We start from the raw sequence: 19286 nt of genomic DNA, 5'->3' as shown, positions 1-19286 counted from the left end.
TGCCCTTCTGTTTTTTTTTTTTTCAAGTATTCTTGATAATACCTTTTTCTCCCTTTTTTTATTTTTTATTTTATTTTACAATACTATTCAGTTCTACATAACAGCCACAGATTCCCTTGTTCTCTCCCTTCCTGCCCCCCTTCCCTTTCCCCCAGCCCACCCTCCATTCCCACCTCCTCCAGATCAAGGCCTCCCCGAGGACTGAGATCGGCCTGATAGACTCAGTCCAGGCAGGTCCAGTCCCCTCCTCCCAGATTGAGCCAAGCGTCCCTGCATAAGTCCCAGTTTTCAAACAGCTAACTCATGCAACGAGCCCAGGACCTGGTACCACTGCCTAGATGCCTCCCAAACAGATCAAGCCAATCGACTGTCTCACCTATTCAGAGGGCCTGATCCAGTTGGGGGCCCCTCAGCCTTTGGTTCATAGTTCATGTGTTTCCATTCGTTTGGCTATTTGTCCCTGTGCTTTATCCAACCTTGGTTGGAGAGATGGCTCAGCCGTTAAAGGCTAGGCTCACAACCAAAAATATAAGAGCGCCCTTCTGTTTTAAAACATGGCAAGATGTGAATCAGCTCTCCAGTCAAGTTCTTTATCCTCAGGTCCTAGGCTTTATTTCCAAAGCTATGGATTCAGCCATCATTGTTCAGGTTAGGCTTAAATGAAATTTGTCCTATACAATTGTGCTTCCGATGGTGGTTAGAAATCTGTCTCAGGACTAGAATCACAACCCCAGTGCTGTTAGACCACTCCTGTAAGTCCTGCTGAAACCGAGAAGGAACCCAAGAGTGCTCTGTGTTTAGATGACTGCATTGTTTAATGTTTTCCTTATTACCATCCAGCAAGGAACTTGTTATCCCTGGAACCCTTTGACTAATACTCAAATTTCAGAGTCCTTTGCCTATTCATTTTCTCTTGTAGTTTTCTTTTGAAGTTTTGGGTTGCAACAGGGAAACATAGAAGCATTAAGCACAGAAACCAAATCTCCACACACCCACTTCATTCAGATGTCACTCTGTGATCTAAGATAACCAACGCTAGCAGACTTAGGCTTCTTTCAGGTGGCAGATCGAGGTGTGTGCTCATATGGTTGATATTCCATCCATTCCTGACATGGGCATTTGGACCTAGTGACTGAGTAACACCACAGGCTTTGCTTTCAGTTCATTTGGTGAAGTGCCCAGGAGTGGGGCTTCTGGGTCATGAGGTTGGCATGAAAACTCTGGCTTTCCTAGTTTACAGTATCACCAAGAGTGACTTGCTCTGCATCCTTGTCATCATTTGGTATCGTGAGCCTTTTAATTAAGCCATTCTAACCAGGTATCTAGTGACATATCAGTGTGGCATCAATTTCTGCTATTCTAATATTTAATGATATAGAGGCTCTTTTCAGATATCTGTCTTCCATTGCATTTTGAGAAATATTTGTAGGGTAAAAGGGCCAGTGAAAGAAACACACCCTGACTCTGAGACCAGAACAATTCACTGGCCCTGAAACCAGAGTCAAAAGGTTAAAAGGGGCCAGTGTAAGAAACACACCTTGGCCCTCAAAGCAGAGCCAAAGAAACACACTCTGCCCTGACCAACTCAGCATAAAACCCAACCAATCCCTGAACAGGAAAACCAACCAATCCAGCCAATCTCTGAACTTGTCCAAGCTCAAGGACTGAAATCGACCAATTCCTACCTTGAAAATCTCCACCTTAGGAAAACTCCACCCCTAAGAAGTTCAGAGGCAGCCACCCTCCTGGATTCTTCCCTCCTGATCTTAGATGAGGTTTGGGTGAGACCTTTCCCCAGAGTGGAGCTGAGCAGGGAGGTAACAATTTTCCCCAGAGCAGGAGTGGAGCAGAACTGTAACACCTTCTCTGAAGAAACCATCCTCTAGCTGAACTAGTTACACTCTGGAGGAACTGAGCAGAGTTATTGCATTAGGGAAACCCTTCCCTAGAGCAGGGCTGTATGCTGCTGCTCCTCTTAGGGGGACTGTGGTATTCCTTGGCTTCTGACAGCCAGGATCCCTTTCCATTCCAGCTGCAATACTTAACAATATCTATTCGAATAACTTGCCCACTTTTTAAACAGGATCATTTTTCTTAGTAAGAAGCATGAGTTTGTTGTTGTTTTCTTTATTCTGGATACCAGTTCTTATGCGATTTGCAAGTATTGTCTCCAAGTTTGTGACTTACTGTTCACTTTGGGGGTCTATCCTTAGGCGTGTTCTTAATCATCATGAAATAGACCCAGTTTTCCCTTCCCAATCTATATATTTATTTCTTCTTTGTCTTACTGAACTAGGTAGCAACCCAGTTACTGCCTGATCATTAAGGACATTTGAACAGACAACTTTTTATTATAACCCATTGATTAGTTAAGGCTTCTTCCAACCTCACTGTGTAGTTTCTGTATTAAAATGCTAATCTAATGGCCAGAAACTTCTTAACAACCTATCTTGGTTTTTATTTGTATCAGTTGGAACTAGATTTGTCTACTATTCGGCTTTTATTCCAAAAGGGGTAAAGGAAGATAAACAATGTATTTTTATAATAAGCTTTAATTTTTTTTCTTAAAATAGATGCTTCACTAAATTAAAGCAGCACATTTAATACCATTCAGTCCTTCACAGTTTGAATGATGAGATCTTCTACTTGATCCTTTTAGTAATTGTTATTCACAGAGAACAAGTGCTGATGTGTAATTATGGGTCAGACTGCTCTTGTCCTGGAACCAGCAAGGCATTTCTGAAAGTCCAGAAGAATCATTTCCACCTGTGTGAAAGTCCAGGCAGAGCCTAGGAATTTTCAGTGGACCGTGAAGGCTGGAAATCTCCTGCTTCAAATTTTTCCTTGAATTTTAAGTAGTCTCTTCTTTTGTCAAAATATTTTATCTGTTGAGATAAAAAGGCCTCACATTAAACTAAGTTCTGCAGTTTGGCAAGCAAAGGCACAGATTTAAATGTAACATGCTCCTTGGTCTCAGCGGTCTTGAAGCGGGATTGTGATTTGTGTTCTGGACTCTTGAGTCATGGATCTAGTGAGTGAGCTGCTCAGCTGCCTGAGGAGCCCGAGTCTATGCCCTCCTGCCTGTTAGTGTGTAATGTCCTGGGAACTTAAGAAACAGTCTTATGCACACAGGAGCCCATCAGGCAGCTCTTGGTCGGGTCAGGAATCTTAAGTTTTACGGACTGCTGGTTATAGGTTCCGTGTATCCTGTCACTTATCAGCCCTGGCATTTTTGTCAACTCTGTCGTATCTAGAAACACACGCATCTGGGGAGACAGACACACGGCTAAATATTCACAAATTATTAGAGGCTTGCTTTGATTTCCATTCACACCATCCTCTCTTCATGGGGCATTTGAAAAATCTTTCGATCTCGATAAGGTAATATTCTAGAAGTATAAAACAAATCCAAGGACATGCACACGTGCTAGCTGTGACACTGCCCCCCGAGCTTGGACCCCAGCAGCTCTGAGGACAGGGCAAAGGCAGGAGGCCTCGCATCTGCACAGTAGACTAGAAAACGCTGATTTTGTTACAAGCCTTCAGTGCATGTCTTAATGGACCCCTCTGCCTGGACACTTTTCTTCTTCATTGAGAAACCCTGTTCGCTACCACAGCACACACAGACTTGCTCTGTAAAGTTCCATCAGGAAGAAATGTAACACTCCTGCCCAGAGTATCCCAGGCACCTTCAGAGAGAGGCAGCCCTGATTGCCAGCCTAGGAGTAGGAGTTCATATATAGATTGTGAACATGATGTTGTATCTTTAACTTCATGGAAAACAGGACTCTGGGTTTACCCCAGTCCTGAGCTGGTGAGGACCTGTTTGCATACCACTGCGCTCTGAGGCTGTCAGAACACTGCTTCATTTGAAGCTCTATCTCTCCTCAAAATCTCCTTTGGTTTGATGGCTTCTGTCCCCTCTGATGTGTTGTGACAGGTATTTATAAATCTCACTTGTCAGCGTTGAGATTTATCCCTGGCAGTCTTGAACTGACTGCACTAGAATGGATGTCATATAAAGGATGTCAGATTTAAAAGCATATGATGTCCCTCACATTTTGTGGGAAATTAATTATTGTACATCTGTTAGGAATCAATTGCCCATGACACAATTACACTGAGAGGTACATTAGGCATTCCAGCCCAATCTGGGGGGGGGGGCACGCCTTACATTGAACCTTCTACAGGACTGACTGACTGATCAGAACCTGAGGGACTATGGAGAGGTTTGAATGTTGCAGGTCGGTCGTCTTTAGCCCTCTTCATTCCTGGCCCACCTCTGTGACTGATCCAACCCCCTGGTGACAGGTGAAACCACTGGCCTCCGCCAACCAAAAGGCTAAGAATGTCGTCATCGGGCAGCATCTGAGGCTCACAGCAGACTTCCCTGCGTTGCTGTGACAAACTTACCTGAGGTTTCCACCCATGTATTTTAAAGTTGTGTTGACTCAGGACTTTCTTTGTTCTGTTCCTATGAAACTTCTGCCACATGGTATTTGGGGAAACTTCAAGCTGTGTTCCTGAGCCAGTCACTCATATTTGGTTACAAAATAGACTATCTCTTACCCTTTGAAGTGAAAGCAGTATTTTGATGTTGACAACAACCTGTCCAGAACGGCTCCTCTTGGAGTGTTTCTCCTCCTGAAGCTGCTCTGTGAATACACCAGTCACCCAGAGCCCTGGTTCTCTTAGCCCTGTACTGTACAGTACAAGACCTCATCTTTCTCAAGGGATTGCTGTACAGCAGAGTAAACACAGACTTAAGGACCCAAGTTCGAATCCCCTCTCCACTACGGGAGCTGGCTCATCTTGGACAACAGTTTCTTCTCTCTGATGCACGGCTCCCCTTGCATAAAACTGAATGCCAGAGCTCCCAAGACTGAATGAAAATCCCAGCGCATAAAACCAAGAGTCTCCCTCAGAACACATTCCCATGATGCTCCTCTTGCTCCCCACCCTCTCATACACACACGTGTCTTTGGACACACCTCTCAGCCTGCACTTTATAGGAGTTGGCAGAGACTGGGACAGAGTGAAGAAAGAAAACTGATATTGAAGGAGCCATACTGCTGAATTATGACGAAGCTTGAATGTAGGGGCTGTGAGAGAGAGGCTATGGACTCCCTCGGAAGCCATCACAACACTGGCTCTTCTCCGGAATCTGGCAGTGCACTGTCATTTTCTCCAGTTATAACAACTAACTGGTGATTTCCAACGCATGACCTCTCCCGTGACCTTGTCCCTCCACACCTGCCCCGAGGTGGGGTGAGTGCAGGGACGTGTTGTAGCCCCCCACGGGACTTACCCACTGCTGGGGGCAGCTGGCCTCGAACGAGCTCCTCAGCTGCTGGCACCGAGCCGCGTCCTCCGCGTTGTCGTCGAGACACCGCCAGTACAGGTCGCGCGCGCCCCAGCACACCTGCCTTTCCTTCATGGACGGGGCTGCCATTCCTGCAGGAATCACGCGGGGGACGACGTGACTGACATGCGATCGCACGACTAGCCTACAACCTGAGGCTGAGGCCGCTGAGGGCCTACCGAGGGTCCGCCAACGTGGGAGAGCCGCGGCGCGGAGCTAGCTTGTTCCCGTGCTGCAGAGTCGCCCAGCAAGTCCACGGACAACGCCAGGAAAAACTCGCACCGAGACAGCACCGGCCGCGGGCGGACCCTTCTGGGCTGCCGTTCACAACACGGAAGGGCGGGACTTCCGGTTGCGTCCCGGCGGGTGATTTCCGGCCGGAGTGGGCGCGGCCTGTGGGCGGAAACTAGCGGCTGGTTGTCCCCGCCCTCTGCCCGGTGGTTTGCTGCGTCCGGAGGAAGGCATGTTTGGAGAGCTGCCGCGGCCTCGGCTAGCCAAGAGTGGGCAGAGGTGACCGAGCTGGCACCCCGCCACCTCCCCCGAGTAGGGGGAGAAGGAGGAGGCTGCTAGCCTGAGAGCGCGGACTCCCGGAGAAGAGGAAGCCAAGGTTGGCCATGCTTGGAGGCTCCTTGTACCGTCCTAAGGGATGAAAAGGCGTGCTTCGGATGTTTTGAGAGGAGTGTTTGATATATGAGCTCGTGTCTTTAATCAGAATGTTCTCGAAGACGAGTAGAGTCTTGAATGCAGGTCAGTCTGCCAACTGGGCTCTGGTTCCGTCCAAGAGCCGCGTGCATTCCACATGTAACACGGACTTAGAGCAATCCAGGAGAGTCAGCGCACACCTCAGGAGCTCCAGCTGACAGCTCTACACTTGGTGCTCCTGTGAGACCCTAACCACGTTCGCCATGTACAAGTTTTCAGGGTGACAGTGTGATGTCAAGCACCGCCAAAATATGGGGCATGTACCCCAGTGGTCTAAGGACTGTAATAGGGATGAATTCACGTTATCAATGTCAGTCTTTATCAATGTCTTTTTATAAAAAGACATAGCGTTTTGTAAATATGATGGCTACAAAAAAGATGAAAGAGCCTTGGAGGAGTTAAGTTGAAAATGGAAATATATTTTAAAGATTTGCCTATTCTGTCCGTAGGGCTGAAAGTATGGGTGTGTACCACAAAAGTGCATCAAAAGCAGGCCCGAATGAAATGGGAAACAAAAGCAATGGTGTCCACAGCCAGCCTTGTGCAGAGAGCCATCTGGGCACCCCTTCTCAACGCCATGACCGTAAAATCATTGGTGGCTTGAAAATGATCGTAATACAGCACTCACACTGTGGAAAATGGCAAACCAGAACACTGCTTTCCGCGGGGCTGCAGCCAATTCACTAACATGTAACTGCTTCAAGCACGGAAATAAAGACGGTCAAGTTGAGTTTTTTGAAAAAATAATAAAATTAACAAACATCTGATGAGAGCTGTTAATAACAGGAATTTCAGTACTGAAGGCTAGCTCTGTAGATGACAAGAAAGTTAAAAAATCTTTTAAATAGTTGACTATAAGCAAGTAAAGGTTATAGAAGTATACAGATTTCCAGAGAGATGAGTATTGGTGTTAGTAAGCAATTCATATCTGTACTAAAAAAATAAAAATAAAAATCTTTCTAGACAAATTCCAGATGGTTCCACTGGGAGGTTCCTCTTGACTTTCACTAATTCAATTATGCCTGCATTCTTGCACTGTAAATTGTACTAATTATTCCAAATTCTATGGTGGACCTGTATGAGAAAATGTGATTTGGGGGGTTGAAAAGGAAATTTTTTTAAAAAAATTATTATTTTGCATGTATGGATGTTTTGCCTGCATGTATGTCTGTGTACCACATGTATGCAGTGTCTTTGGAAGACAGGAGGGTGTCAGATCCCCTGGGACTGGAAATTCAGACAGTTGTGAGCTGCCATGTGCTTCCTGGATATTGAACCCTGGTCCTCTGGAAGAGCAGCTGAGACACATTGCTCCAGCCTTGAAAAGAATTTTTTTTAGCTACAAATTCATCTACCCCAAACCAAACATCAAAAATGTAGTCAAGATGCAAAAATTTCCATGCTCATAATATCTAGGATCCATTCAATGCACCTACAAACCATAGGAAGCAGAAAACTTCTTTTTAAAGGGGCAGAAGACTTAAACAGATGCAGCAGTGGTGAGGAAATGGGAATGACCAATGTATGCAAATACCGACATCCTCATTTCTAACCACAGCTGGGAACTGAAAATGACAGTGCAGTTCCATTAGGCACCTGCCAGGCCAAAGACCACTTTAAAAGTCTCTGTAATGGACCTGAGTTCAATACCCAGAACTCAAGATAAAATGTGAGGCATGGTGCACTTGAGAGGTGGAGACACATAGATAAGGTACCCAAGGCTTGCTGGCCAGACATTATAGCCTGAGTTATGAAACAGGCTGGTAAGAGACCCTATTTCTGCAAACAACAACAACAAAAATCATGTCTGAGGAGAGATTTTCCTTTGGGCTCCATATATACATACCTGCATGTAAACACATACCAGTACACACACACACACACACACAAATCCCTCAGTAATAAGTTTTTGACAAGAATAATCTGTGAACCAATAAAGCAATCTTTTGAAGAGTGTATGCCATCCATTAAACACAAAGACAGTACTTATTTCAACTGGGCTATTTCAGAGTCTGTTGCTCTTAATATTATTTGGACTAGCTAAAACCACTATCCAAACCAGACTCATATCAATAATCAAACAGACAAATTATGACTGTGCTGTGAAATACAATACAGTAAAAAAGAAACCTGCCTGTACAATAACAGATCACAACATCAGTTGAAAAAATCAGGTCAAAGAATGGACACGGTGTGGTCCCTCTAATTTTGAGAGTCCTTTTTTGTTTTTCTTTTAAGACAGGCTCTCACTATGTAACTCTGACTGTCCTGGAACTCACTATGTAGAGCCTGCTGGTCTTAAACTCAGAGAAATCCACCTGCCTCTGCCTCTCTAGTGCTGGGTAGTTTTGTGAGTTCTCGAACTTTCTGTAAACTACAGTATTAAGGATAAATACATAAGTGTAAAATGATTAGGAGCATCAAAGATTATCACAGTTGTTTCCAGGGGAAGGAGAGATGTGATCAGGAAGAGTACACAGAGACCATGGTGGGAAGCCTTTGGGTTCTGCTTCTGGGCCTGGACATTTGGTCTCTTAAGCATTTTTTAAAACCGTGTACATGTTTGTTTACATCTTTGCATGAAAGTGTGTGCCCAGTTGTTAATAGAATGAGTAATTGTCCCAAAAGAGGTCGTCATTGGTGGAATTGATCTACAGAAAGATAAGAATAATGGCCATCATACAGAACATGATTATTTTTTAATGTGTTTACCATCTTATGTGTTTTTCCTGGCTGTGGTAGTTTGAATGTGATTGGCCCACATAATCTCATAGGGAGTGGCACTATTAGGAGGTGTGGCTTTGTTGGAGTGAGTATGGGCTTGTTGGAGGAAGTGTGTCACTGTGGGGGCAGGCTTTGAGGTTTCCTATGCTCAGGATATCATCCGGTTGTAGCAGGAATCTTAAAAGTTCTTATTAATAAAATCAAACCCGAGGCCAGTTATTAGGGTCAATGCTGGTAGATCAGAGAGACAGAACAAGCCACAGCTATCACCTTGCCAGTTCCTCAGCTGGTCCTGTTTCCTATGACTGGAAGCTTCTGTGTCTTCATCCCAATGGCTCTCAGCTGAACTGCTGCTTCAAAGCTTGAATGCTTAACCAGCCAAATGCTTAACCAGCCAAAAGCCTCTAGTTTCTTGTCCTCACGCCTTATATATCTTTCTGCTTTCTACCACCACTCTCTGGGATTAAAGGCGTGTGTCACCATGCTTGGCTGTTTCCAATGTGGCCTTGAACTCACAGCGATCCAGAGGGATTTCTATCTCTGGAATGCTAGGATTAAAGGTGTGAGTGCCACCATTTTCTAGCCTTTGTATCTAGTGGCTGTCTGTTCTCTGACCCCAGATAAATTTATTAGAGTACACAATATTTTGGGGAACACAATACCACCACATCCGGTGTCTTAGTCAACTTCCTGTTGCCTGCAAGATGTAGGACTCTCAGTTACTTCAGCGCCAAGACTGCCTGCAGGCCACCATGCTCCCCATCATAACAACAATGGACTGAACCTCTGAAAATGTAAGTGAGCCACCCCAATTAAATGTTGCCATGGTCATAGTGTCTCTTCACAGCAATAAAAACTCTAAGACACTGGCCAAAAGTCAGCATTGTCTAGTGCTAAATACTATTCATGCAGCCCTGCAGTTCCTCCTTGTCAGTGATAGGGCTGTGGCAGAGAGGAGACATCCTGCCAAAGAGGTACGTGTACTACAATTGGGTTCCCTACCTTATCCCCCCCAGAGACTCCTGGTTAACCAACAGAGCAAGGCAACCACCAGAGAGGAATCTAGAGATGCAAGTGTGCTATAGCAAAGTCCATGTTCACATTATCAAAATGTGAGTGAGTGCCACAAGATGGTGTCAGGTGTGCCGTGAGGCCACAAAGGATGCCGTCTCCCAGCCTGGGTTTGAAATGGAGAGCCGATGAAGAGAATTGGGGAGAGGGATGGAAGGCAGGCCTTGCTGGCTGTTCTAGCCACTTACGAAATGATGGGAGTCACCCAGTCTGAACTGAGCAGATCCCCAAACCTCTGGTGGGCAGGGCAAGACAGACTCAGTTGAACTGGAAACAAGGGCGGTGTTCTGTCACCACCCACAGACTTTTATTTATACTCTGGTTTTCAAAGCAATTATCAGAGCCGCCTACTCAGGAACACAGTGGGGCGGCTTCCTTTGACTTCAGTGTTGCTACACACCCTCTGAATGCTGTGTCCATCTGTCCTGGTGTTTTCCTCTTGTTAACTGGAGATGTACTGCAAGGTTCTCTCCCCTCCCTTCTTCCTCCTCCTCCTCTCCTGCCACCTTTTCTTTTTCTTGGTGAGTTGATCTACCCTCAGAGCTTCCGTTACTATTTCTGTCAGAATGGCGAGGGAAGTCAAGGTTTGGGCCTTTAAAAGAAACATTCCTTTTCAGGTTCCCGGTGGACATCTCCACTGATTTGTTTTTGGAATGTTAGAGCTGGGTCTTTCCATCCATCTCATGCCTTTCATCTGTCATTAATCCCTATTATTAAACCATCCATTGACTGTCTATCCCTATTCATCCCTATTATTTGTGCATATCTAGCATCTGTTGTCTCTCTGTTCCTACATTTGTGTCTGTGATTCTAGCCAGCTATTAATTATGCATGCACATATATTTTATTATGTGCATATTTTTATCCATTCATTCATCCAGTCATATGTATAGTTTTCTTTGTTATATTTACTCATACCCTACAAATTTTGGTGATGGCTCTTAAATTGTCTGTTGGTTACTGAGAGCAGCTGATTACAGCATACCACCTGACTGTTGTCCCACTTTTTATATCTATTTCTAACAATTGTTGAATGGTTTGGATATGGTCTGAGTGTGACTCTCTAAGATTCATGGGTTGAATGGTCAGTATGGTGATGTTAGGAAGTGTTGCAAAAGGACAGGTCCGGAGGGAAAGGTATCCTATCTTGTTGGGAAGTCCGGCTATACCTGAAGCTGGGGTGCAGTGGGGGATGGTCTCCCTGCAGGATGTAGGAATCCTGCTCTTCTCCAAGAGAGAGCCATTACAGCTGAAGAGGGCTTCCCTGCAGAGCTCTGCTGCTCCTTTCCTCCAGCCCAAGATGTTGCTTCTTCTGCTAAAGGGCAAACCTGCAGTAATGTAGCAATCTCCTCTATTAGTTTTTTCTGCTCAGCTCCCTTCCAAAGGGAACGTCTCAGCAAAGGTTCTTATGTTCTGTGGTGAAAGATCTTTACCCAAAACTCTTTTAAGAAAGAGATTTATTAGGGAGAGAGGAGTCCAGGAGAGTAGCTGCCTCTGCCAGGGTGGGAAAGCACAGCCCACAACTGAACAGGCAGACGGGCTTATATAGGGCCTCTTAGGGGTGGAGCTTCTCCAGGAAGAAGAGCTTCTGCCCAGGGATTGGCTAGTTTTGTTGGTCAGGGGCAAAGTTGGCTCTGGTGTCAGGGCCAAACTGTGTTTCTTTCACTGGCCCTTTTTAGCCTTTTGGCTCTAGTTTTAGGGCCAGGGCCTAGTTCTTTCACTGGCTCTGTTTCCAGGGCCAAAGTGTGTTTCTTTGGCTTTGGTTTCAGGGTTAGGGCATGTTTCTTAGGTTCTGAGTTCAGGGCTAGGGTGTGTGTCTTTCTCTTGCTCTAGCTTTAGGGCCAGGGTGGGTTTCTTTGGCTGGCCCCTTTTCCTTTAAGATGTAGGGTGTTGCTAGAGTTTTCCGGCCTTGCCCGCAGTCAGTACAAATCTTTGTCACCTGCCAGTCTCACAGCCGCTCAGACCCAACCAAGTAAACACAGAGACTTATATTGCTTACAAACTGTATGGCTGTGGCAGGCTTCTTGCTAACTGTTCTTATAGCTTAAATTAATCCATTTCCATAAATCTATACCTTGCCACGTGGCTGGTGGCTTACCGGCAACTTCACATGCTGCTGGTCATGGCGGCAGCGGCTGGCAGTGTCTCCCTGCCTCAGCCTTCCGCTTCCCAGAATTCTCCTCTCTCCTTGTCCCACCTACTTCCTGCCTGGCCACTGGCCAATAAGTATTTTATTTGACATACAGACCATCCCTCAGCAGTAGGGTCTGGTGGCAATGCCATAGGGAGTGAAGGAAGCCCTGAATGAATGAAGTCTCAAGTCAGTGTGTGCTGGTGATATGGGCATAGCCATGTCAAGGACCACAGACCCATGGAGACATGGCAAAGTGTTCCTCCTGATCTGTGTACAGGTGTTGACAGAAAATGTCCACCACAGCTCCCCCACACCCAGATAGTTACGGCTTACACACTGCACCTCTACAGAGACTCTTCCTTGATAGGCTGTGTGCTTGACTCCTGGTTGATCTGCATGTGATAACCCTGCCTCTCTGTAAGCCTCAATAGTAAACACACTGAGCTTTCTCCATCTGAGAACCCAGTCCAGCACTGACTGTCTGTGTCTGTGTGTGCGCGCGCGCGTCTGTCTGTCGTTTCTTCATTCCCTCACGGCTGTAGTCAGGGCCAGCCCCTTGGAGCTGTGATGGACACAACAACAGAATGCCATCAAGTCATTTAGTATATTATCCTTGGACACAGCAGCATGCCATCAGGTCAGTTAATACATTGTCCTCATGAGAGGTTAAGGTAGCTCTCGGGAGTCCCTGCTCCATTTTCTTGAGTGAACTATTTTAAGAGAGCAAGACTGACCCCTCCCTGTCTGGCATCATCTCTCACCATGTGATGTTTCGCTCTTTCCATACTACCCTCCACAGCACAAAGCAGACAGCTGACATCCTGTTTGGACTTTCAGCCTCCAACACTGTCAACTAAACAAACCCCTTTCTTTACAAATTACAGAGTCTCGAGTATTTTGTTATAACAATGGAAAATAGACAGGTGGAGTTATAACAGGTCACAGCTGGCTCATTGGGTGTAGAGAAGTGTTATGTTTCAATAGTGTAGTTCCCTCCTCATTCATACTCCAGAATTGAATTTCACTAACTTAGCAGCTATTGCTGTCCACTCACCCACTTTCCTTCTGAAGCATTTCCTGGCTGCTTCTTTTTCTCAGTCCTTTATTTTCGATTTTTTTTCTGTCATTCTGTTTTAGTTTTAGCTCTTATATATAGAGTTCAGTGCATTCAAATCTCTTTATGTGAGGGTCCCTGACTGGTTTTGTTTTGTTTTGACAGGGACTTGTATATAGCCTACATTGGCTATGTAGCAGGCTGTCCTTGAACTTCTTGCCTTCACCTTCCAAGTGATCACAGGTATGCACTTACACATTCAGCCAAGGTCTCCATTTTTCATGGTGATCATGACCTACTTCATGATCACTGACTGGGAAATGTTTGGAATTATCCCAGCATCTAGCCAAGTTCTAGTAAGTTTTAGTCAGGAACTCAAGAGTTCGTGATCATCACAGATTGTATTTAGGAGTCACACTGAGACATAGTGTATGCTGTCTTCTATTTTGACAAATAGATGTTCATAGGGTAACATTTAAACGCATGTGTAAAGGTACTGGTGTTTAATAACTAAAAATTGCTAAGTATCAAAGTTGTCTGAATTAAAGATGTCTGAGTTAAATTAACATTGCCATATCTGAGAGTGTTGTCACTGGTTATCAATATTTAATAATAAGATAATTTATCTAGAAATGTATTTTTACTCTTCAAATTATGTTTTCCTTCATTTTAGAAAAATTGCTACATGACTAAAAGAAAGTTTCACACAAATCTAAAATAATAATATATACAACAATAAGATATATGTTTAAAGTACTCAAAACTTATACATTCAGAAAAATATAAATTGAAGTAAATGTAAAATGAAAAAATTAAAGTTTTGTGCATATTTTTACAGTATAGTGATAAAAGACTCAACCATATCATTAAAATTTAAAAAAGCAAAATGGGACAATAATCAGTTCATGAAGTAAAACATCATGTGATAAAAACTTTATACATTTATGAAAAATTAATTATGTATTAGGTATTTTTATTAAAAACATAATGTACACATTTAATGTGTCAAATGTATGTGACTGCCCTTGCTGTGACTTGCTCTTGAGTCTCATTATGTCAGATCTAGACCTTCACACACTTTGGAAATGTTATGATGTGATTGGTGTTGCAGTGCCCTCCCTCCCAAGGCACCTGTTGTGGACATCACAGTACCACATACCTGCAGGATCCTGATGGGAACACTGCTTCACGTCTGCTCTGCTTTGCCTGCCATCCTAAACAGCCACGGCTCCACCCAGGTTAACCACTTGCATAGCAAACACTCTAGGGTTTAGGCCAGGGGAACATGCCCTGGCCGGGGGCCTCTATGGCCCCAGCTCTTTCAGGAGGAAGTCTACACCCCCAGCACTGGTCTCGTCGTGTTCTAGAGCACCCGGTTTGTCCAGAGCCATGCAGGGTATAGTGCCAATCTTGCCTACACTCGCATAGTGGACACTTTACCCTGTAGTTTTTAATTCCTCAGGAATCCTTCAGCATTCCTGACCTTTCAGTCTTCAGGACTTGAGGTGGGAGAGAAAATAAGTACTTAAGCTGTCATCTCAAGCAAATCTCTTTCCAAAACACTGTAGCGATGCTGACAGGAAACACAGCTGCCCAGCATCTGTGCTGCTCATGGTAAGCAGGTGAAACAGTGACTCAAAATCAGTATTGACCCTCTGCAAGCGCAGGCTGCCCACTCTGCCCTTCTCTCATGGTCTGCCCATCATGGCTCCGTGCTTGCCACCCCCTCCAGTATCCAGCATGGTATTTCTTCCTACTGTAAATAAAATGAACCCACTCCTTTTTGGTCCATCTGTCTCCTTTCTAGCCACAAACCACACAGTTAATTTGAGCTTCTTGGTCCCTTCAGGTGTGAGCATGTGTGGCGATTACTTGGTCCCAGAATGAGGACAGTCAGTGACAATTAGAACCCTACGTGTGACACACCTTCCTGCCAGGCCACATCAGAGCAATTCTTTAAGCATTTTGCCACCATGTAGAACGGCAGTGGCATCATGGCTAGGAGCTAGATCACTGTCTTCTTCGGGTGGTGAACCCCATGTTCAGGTCAGCTCTGGGCACTCATTGTATTTGTGCTTATTCTATTTATAGTCAGTCACAAACTCGAGACTTAGGTTTTCATTCCATTTCATTTTTCTCAATTTTTGGGAGGACAGAAAGAATTTCAAATATTTGTTTATTTGTTCTATAAATGCTTCAATAAACCGAATAATTGAAACAGTTCCTGCCTTACATTTAGAGGCTAATCAAGACTGGTCAAGTTGCCAAGACCTCTAACACAGGCAGCAAAGACAGTTCAGTCAAGTAGACTTGTGAGACAGGTAACTATTTTATGATAAGATATATAGCATTTGGGTCAAGCCTTAGAAGATGAATAGTTTTCAGAACAGGTGAGACACAGGGCAGTTCAGCTTCAAGGAGCCTGTCTCACCCCTGTCAGAATGGCAGGAATCAGAAAAACAACATGCTGGTAAGGATGGGGACTGAAGGGAGTCTTTGCATACTGCTGGAGCAAATGTAAACTAATGCAGCCACCATGGGAACTGCTGTGGTGTGTCTTCAGAGGCTAAACATGGAGCTTCCATATGACTGCATATACCACTTCTCAGTGTTTACCCCAAGACTCCAAGTCACCATATACCACAGAGATCTTGCCCATCAGTGTTCACAAGAGCTAAGTATGGACCAACCCAGGTGTCCAACAGCAGAGGAATGGAGAAGGACAATGTGTACACCCGACAGAATTGTGTTCGTCCATCGAGAAGGAGGGAGGCGACACTGTTTGCAGGAGAATGGATGAAACTAGACATGGTCCTGGTAAGGGAAGTGCATCAGTCTCAGAGAGACCCATTCTACATGTTCTCTCCTTTGTGCACCTAGACTTAACAGATACATAAAATCATGTGCATTGAGGGAGGACATGCAAGTACATGTGAAACTGGGGGGCGAGAAGGATGACAGGAGGGTCGGGTGAGAGAGGAGAAGGTAGAAGGGAACAGGGTGGAAGAGGCTCAAAGTATATTTCGTACTTGCACAAAAAAGCTTGACATACCTGTTCTAACTTGCTTTCAGCTAGTGTGATAAAAAGCACTGTGGGGAGGAAAGGGTCTCTCCCAGCTTATAAGATACATTTCACTGTTAATGGGAGTCGGCAAGGGGCTCAGGGGGAGTCAGAACAGAAGCAGCTACCACAGAGGAAAGCTGGCGCTGGCTTGCGCTCTCTGGCTTGCTCAGCTAGCTTTCTTAAGTACCCCCAGCCCACCTACCCAGAGATGGCACTGCCCACAGGGAACTGGGTCCCCTAGATCACCTAGCAGTCAAGGAATTTGTCCTCAGACATGATGATCTCGGGAATTTTTCAGTTGAAGTTCCCCCTTTTTTAGGTATATATCAAGTTGACATATGAAGTTATGATGGTAATGTTTTATAATATTTTTTTAAAAAAGCAAAGGTGTTTTAGTCTTCTTGGGCTGCAATAATAAAAAATAGCATAAACCTGATGGCTTATGAATGTAATTTATTTTTCACAGTTCTGCATGCTGAAATGTTAGAACTCAGATGTTAGAGGCAGGTTAGGTCACGCCCTCTGTAGCTGTGTTTCTCTCCACACTCAGAACTGATTCTGCATACAGGCTCCCGTGCTACCAGAGTAGAGAGGTTGGAGTGTTATAGACCCAAAGCCTAAACCAATCTTTATCTTGGTCCATCTTTAGACGCCTTAAGAGCCAGTTACTGCTCACCTCTGCATCCAACCTAACATTCTTAGGACTACTTGGTAAATCCTTTGGAAAGTACAAACAGATCCCCAGATTCTACCACTGTTGTCAGGTGGAACGGGAGGCCTGTAGCTGCCATTCCCCTGCTATTCCGTAATCCACTTACTTGATGTTCCCACCAATGGCTTTGAAAAGTGTCTTGATTTATGGCTTCCTTTAAAAAAAATATTTATTTATTTATTGTATGTATATGGTGCTCTATCTGCATATATGACTTTATGCCAGAAGAGGGCATCAGATCCCATTATAGATGGTTGTGAGCCACCATGTGGTTGCTGGGAATTGAACTCTGGACCTCTGGAAGAGCAGCCAGTGTTCTTAACTGATGAGCCATCTCTCCCGCCCTGATTTATGGCTTTCTTTATTCTGTTCTGACATAAACTTCATGAAACTGTTAACACATCGGGACATGGAATTTAGGGTAAACTGGGTCTGTGTTCCTGGGCTGAGATCACTCATATTTGGCTCTAGAATAAAGTATCTTTTATCCCCTTTGAGGCAAGAGCTGTGTTTTTGCGTTGGCACAGACAAATGAAACTTTTTTAGTGTCACTGCTGTTGATAAGGACTTGGATACTTTACAAGAGCAGAGATTTATTTTTGCCTTAATTTATTGGGGGTAAAAATGAAAAGTTTTGAATATGGCATAGAGAAATAATGAAGCAGTTTCAGTGTGGCTAAGAAGTGTGATTTTTTTTTTTGTCTAAGTAGACCTGAATGCTCTGAAAATTTTAAAATTATCATCTAACTGTGCCAGCATGAGCCCTTAGTCGCCTAGGCAATAGAACAGGTTTCCATGGAAACACATGGGTCTGTATCAAAGAAATACCTTGATTTTTAATGGTAGGAATGAGCTTCATCTAAGGGGTACCTAAACCCACTGCTAGCTGCTCAGTCTCCCCTGGTCATTGAGCTCATATCTGTGAGTGACCTTTACTGTAGAGAAATGAAAGACGGACATTTCCTAGTTACATTTAAATTTTATTGTGCAGTGACCAAGGGCAGCTCACTTTTAAGGAGGGTCCCACCTATTAGTACTTAAATCTTCTCCAAAGGTCGTGGATCCTCTGCATCGGCATCCTCCAGTGTTTTGCCTGAGAGACAAGAGCAGGGAGGGAGGGAGGGACATGTGCCTGATGCAGGCCTCATGGACCCAGGGCTGAAGAGTCGGATGGAAGAGAACAGGGTGAAGCAGACAGACAGACTTTCATAGAATCCCACTTGGTGCCATCCTGTCTTTGACTGAGGCAACAAGTCGATATCCCAGGCCCAGCTCCTTCAGGGAACTCACATTTTAATTCACTTCAAACTCAGGGACAAAGACTGCCTGGTGCTGTCCAAGGTGCTGAAGAAGATTCTATTGGGGAACATAAAACTCCTGCCCCCCCAACCCAACTAATAAGTTCACATAACTTAAACCACATGGTACTAATTAAATAAGAATAATGTAGGGTGGGATTATGGAGAGTGGTGGAGGATGCTATTTTGTAGATGCAAGGAATTTTTTGTGATGAGTCACAGAGGAGCTAAGAAAACAGGTTTTAGGAACAGTGTCCTCTGTGTGGAGGAACGGCCCAGCCTACAGTGATGGCATGTGAATGATGCAGGGTAGCACGGTATGTGCTGGTAGGGATGAAGGACTCAGCATCACACTGTGGATGGAATTCCATCATCTTCCCTGACCATATATATCTCCAGCCCCAAGCCTCACCCAGGTTGTTACCTAACTCACTTGACACCCACAGGTAATCAGTGAATATAACCTTCCTCTTCTACTATGCAGTAAAGTCCCTTTCAAGTCAGGAAAACCCGAGTGTAGCAGTCTGGGTAGGTCAGTAGGTTGATTCACACCAGAGAGTTCCCCAAATGAACTTCAGAGGGGTGCATTGCTGGGTGAGACGATTTGTTTTCTCCCTCAGCAGCCGGCAGGGCTATTGTGTAACAGTTTCCTCAAAGATTGAAACATTTCATGCGGCAGGAAAGCTCCTTAAACAGGAAGGTAAACAAGTCTAAATAACTTCAGGAAGTTCCTGGAGCCCATCAGATTCACTGAGCCTCTCCCTGTCAGAATAAACAATAAAATCGAGTCTCTCTCAGAAGAGTAGAGCCAAGCTGCCAAGAAGATTCCGAGATCAGCCAAGCTGCCGGGAAGAGGTTTAGAACAACTGGGGCACCTGGGCAGGACACTGTTGAACAGCCTTCACGCTGTGTTGTGTGATCCAGGTTCCCAGCTTTGTCAACTGTCATCCGTGCTGGGGTGGCCTTTGGTGATGCAGCTGTCTGTGCGTCCTTTCTGCTCCTGTAAGTGACCCCTCACCTATATTCCTGTAACTAGCCCCAGTTAAACCCATTGGTTTGCCAAGTTGGACTTCGGTGGTATCTGTTCGGTGGTCTGTTGTGGGTTCCTTATCTGGGGTGAGTAAATGTGTGTTGCATCTCTCCAGGGAAAGTTTTGCCATACAAC

General features: G+C 44.8%; 1 protein-coding gene across 1 annotated transcript; it reads right to left on the bottom strand.

Annotated features, from left to right (window-relative positions):
- Window positions 1-2534: 2534 nt before the first annotated feature.
- LOC114707154 (cytochrome c oxidase assembly factor 6 homolog) lies at window positions 2535-5685 on the bottom strand. The gene is made up of 3 exons (XM_037206359.1): window positions 5542-5685; window positions 5309-5454; window positions 2535-2885 (listed from the first exon to the last, which is right to left on the bottom strand). Exons 2-3 carry the CDS (start codon window positions 5450-5452, stop codon window positions 2790-2792), a joined length of 240 nt encoding a protein of 79 aa, XP_037062254.1. The 5' UTR covers window positions 5453-5454; window positions 5542-5685; the 3' UTR covers window positions 2535-2789.
- Between the last annotated feature and the right edge of the window lie 13601 nt (window positions 5686-19286).

Source organism: Peromyscus leucopus, chromosome 5, assembly GCF_004664715.2.
Source record: "Peromyscus leucopus breed LL Stock chromosome 5, UCI_PerLeu_2.1, whole genome shotgun sequence".
Classification (NCBI taxonomy): Eukaryota; Metazoa; Chordata; class Mammalia; order Rodentia; family Cricetidae; genus Peromyscus; species Peromyscus leucopus.
This window is presented reverse-complemented; position numbering and strand designations above follow the sequence as displayed.

Excerpts from the sequence above, each read along its gene's own strand:
- LOC114707154 (XM_037206359.1), bottom strand. The coding sequence starts at position 5,452 with ATGGCAGCCCCGTCCATGAAGGAAAGGCAGGTGTGCTGGGGCGCGCGC. Across the intron at positions 2,886-5,308 it reads CCAGCTGCCCCCAGCAGTGG|ATAAAATATTTTGACAAAAG; the intron begins GTAAGTCCCGTG and ends TTATCTCAACAG.